General features: G+C 41.7%; 1 protein-coding gene across 4 annotated transcripts in view; it reads left to right on the top strand.

Annotated features, from left to right (window-relative positions):
- The window catches only part of LOC107662011 (ras GTPase-activating protein-binding protein 1-like), a 10,554-nt gene that overhangs the window by 2,454 nt on the left and 4,804 nt on the right, over window positions 1-3,296 (top strand). For 2 of the 4 annotated variants that reach the window (XM_016451854.1, XM_016451856.1), the window contains exons 4-8: window positions 300-473; window positions 1,423-1,513; window positions 1,621-1,711; window positions 1,977-2,187; window positions 2,319-2,420. In XM_016451854.1, the coding sequence (XP_016307340.1) occupies window positions 300-473; window positions 1,423-1,513; window positions 1,621-1,711; window positions 1,977-2,187; window positions 2,319-2,420 (669 nt within the window). Of the gene's footprint in view, window positions 1-131; window positions 214-299; window positions 474-1,422; window positions 1,514-1,620; window positions 1,712-1,976; window positions 2,188-2,318; window positions 2,421-3,296 lie in introns of all 4 variants that reach the window. The other 2 variants (XM_016451855.1, XM_016451857.1) reach the window with 2 other exon arrangements.

Consider the following 3,296-nt stretch of genomic DNA (forward strand, 5'->3'; position numbering starts at 1 on the left):
CCAGGCGCCTGACTACCTGCACAGGTCAGAATTTGCTTCGTATTCAGCTTTCTTTTGACACAAGTGAGTGCAGAAATCCCTTGCATGTAGTACTTACTGCAGTACAGCTAAACATTTCTTTCGTCTTTCAGGTTTTATGGCAAGAACTCGTCTTATGTACATGGTGGTCTGGACAATAGTGGCAAACCAATTGAAGCAGTCTATGGGCAGTCTGTGAGTTTTAATACAAGTGTTGTAAATTTTTATTGCTGTTTTTGATTCGGTGCAGTAGCTAAATGCATTGGTTTCTTTCTGAACAGGAAATCCATAAGAAGGTGATGGCTCTGAGCTTCCGTGATTGTCACACTAAGATCAGGCATGTTGATGCTCACGCCACTCTGAACGAGGGAGTGGTGGTGCAAGTGTTGGGGGAGCTGTCCAATAACATGCAGCCCATGAGGAAGTTCATGCAGACATTTGTTCTGGCACCTGAGGTATGAACATTTCTTCATAAATGTGTTATCAGCTCAGATTGTTAACATGACCTCGGGTGAATTAAACTGTTGTTTTTGAACATATGCCAATGCAGAGGTTGCACAGAGCAAAGCCTGAATTCCAAAGACCTGCAAAGTGAGTTGATAGGCATCATTGTAGGTTTTAATGGAAACGATACTCGCAGTCATGGAAATATCATAGGATTGTGATGCATTTCAGAGAGAAACTGAATAGTGAATGAGAAAAATAAAGAAAACTGGGCACCCCTTCGTCACCTATAGCTTTAGACTTATTTAAGGATGTCCTGCCCAAGCCGTCAAATTGACATCAGCTGAAGGAATGCCATTCCAGAGGGGAAGCAAATTTTACAAAGACAAATGTTTTCTTTCAATTAACAGATGAATTGTTCACTCAAGACTAGTAATATGCTCTAACAAAGTAAATGGGATCGATTGTAATTTAATGTGGACTTGAAAAAATCATTGGCTAGATATTGATCCTGTGTGGAGTAAAGCTGTAGTGTCCAGTTTGTACGCTCCCCATTTCCACATTGAGTCTTCTCCATTCATTGACTCAATTGAGCTTGTTCATATTGATCTGGGTGATTTTATTAGCATCTGTTTGGGTTAAAATAATTAATAATCCCTGACTAGTATTCTCAGATGTCTAAAAAGGTCATAGACATTTGGTGGCTGAAAAGTGTGGTAACCTCTGCTTTAAACCTTTTAAGTCGGTTTTTAATATCCATATTTTCTAGGATTTTGTGTGTTATGGAAGCATCAGTTTGTACTGACGTTTAGTATTTGATTAGTGCAAGAAGTAGCTCATAAAATGCAGTAATTTCTGGCTAAAAAGAGAGCCAAATAAGTACATTTGTCCTTTACACCAACAAAAAATGTTTCCTTTCAGATAATTATTCGTTGTTTTTATATTGCTGTAATCTTTTAGGGAACAGTTGCAAACAAGTTCTACGTACACAACGATATCTTCCGGTACCAGGATGAAGTGTTTGGGGACTCGGACTCAGAACCTCCTGAGGGTGAGCAGCTGATATTATTGGTGTATTTCAGGGATCTTCAGAGTAATCTGTCTCCCAGTTGCTCTTGCTGTGAGCAGATGACTTCATTTATCTCCTGTTGTTCACAGAGTCTGAGGAGGATGTGGAGGAGCTGGAGCGGGTGCACTCGCCTGAAGTGGTCCAGGAGGAGTCTGCTGGTTACTACGAACAGCCACCTTGGTAACTAGCATTCATTTTTGCGGCTCATTAAATCTAGTTGTTTGGTAGTCATTTGAGTAAGGCAGGATGCAAACTATGCAGGTGTGTTGTAGGTCAAAACAAACCATACATATTTTATTTTTCATCGGTCATTACATAAGGAACACTTCAGTAACCTGTAGTTTGTCAGGTTTTCTGTTAGAAGTCAAAGTCGCTATTCGATATCATGCCCTCAAGAAAGCGGGGTGACAGTTTGCAAGTTTCATACAAGTTTGTGCATTTACAGCGTGGAGCCCGAGGGGCCACAAGAAGAGGTGTCTGTAACCCCAGAGCCCCAGCCTGAGCCAGAAGCAGAGGTGGAGCCTGAGCCAGCAGCTGTGGAGCTGAAACCGGAGCCTGTCAGCGAGCCTGAGGTTCACATTGAGGAAAAGATTCAGAGATCTCCCCCTTCACCCACACCTGCTGACACGGCACCCACCATGCCAGAGGACAACCGGGTAAGACCACCCTCATTCATCACTGTCTGTTGGGTCCCTCGTGTCAACAGACCTGTATTTGTGAAGATGTACAGTCATCACAAACCGGATAAATGAGATCACCTGTGAAGTCAAATGCTTTTAATTTTCAGCCGTCGTCTTGGGCTTCAGTCACTAGCAAGAATCTCCCACCAGGAGGAGTGGTCCCCGCAACAGGAGTCCCTCCACATGTTGTCCGAGTCCCATCTGCGCAGGTAGATGCAGTAGGGGTTCAATCTCTAACTAGCTGGCAGCACCAGCCACTGGCAAGTCACCTGACCTGCCAGTGGTTGGTGGCACCTGGAAGTCTGATTCTGGTTGGCTGCCTGGTAGTCCACTTCCTTTGCAAGTGTCAGGAACCATTGATTTATGACAGACTTTGTGTTTTGCCCTCCTTCCACTCTAGCTCCGGGAATAATATTATTTTGGTAGCACTTTACAGTAAGTTTCCATTATTTAATGTTAGTTGATGCATTAGCTGCAAACAACAAACGATGAATAATACATTTATTACAGTATTTATGAATCTTTAATGAAAGTACAGTTCATTGTTAGTTTAATTCACAATGCATTAATGTTAACAAGCACAAGTTTTGATTTTAATGCATTAGTAAATGTTGAAATTAACATTAGCTAACATTAATAAATGCTGTAGAAGTATTGTTCATGTTAACTAATGAACCTTATTGTAAAGTGTTTTTTTATTTTTATTGTACATCTGTTCATATGACTTTTTTACATGATCAACGTTTTATGGAGTGATATGTAACACGTTAAATTTGGAGCTGAAAGTGGCTGGCTGCACAGAAGCGGCAGTAACCCACAAGTCGGGATCACAGTCATTTGAGCACTTTATTTGGGATAAACCTCCCTAAAATGCCAAACATGTTAAAGAATAGACTAATAAGAATACATTCATAAGCATACAATATTATATTTCCTTGCAGAGAGAGTGGTAGGGTACACGTTAAACTGAGCGCTCTTGCGGCTGACTGATTCACTGGTTATTACCAGGGGCAGTAACCAACCAGTCAGGATCATGGTCATTTGAGTGCTTTAATTGGGATAACCCCCCCCCCCCCCCCCCCCCA

Source organism: Sinocyclocheilus anshuiensis, unplaced genomic scaffold (genome assembly GCF_001515605.1).
Source record: "Sinocyclocheilus anshuiensis isolate Anshui unplaced genomic scaffold, SAMN03320099.WGS_v1.1 scaffold535, whole genome shotgun sequence".
NCBI classification, from domain to species: domain Eukaryota; kingdom Metazoa; phylum Chordata; class Actinopteri; order Cypriniformes; family Cyprinidae; genus Sinocyclocheilus; species Sinocyclocheilus anshuiensis.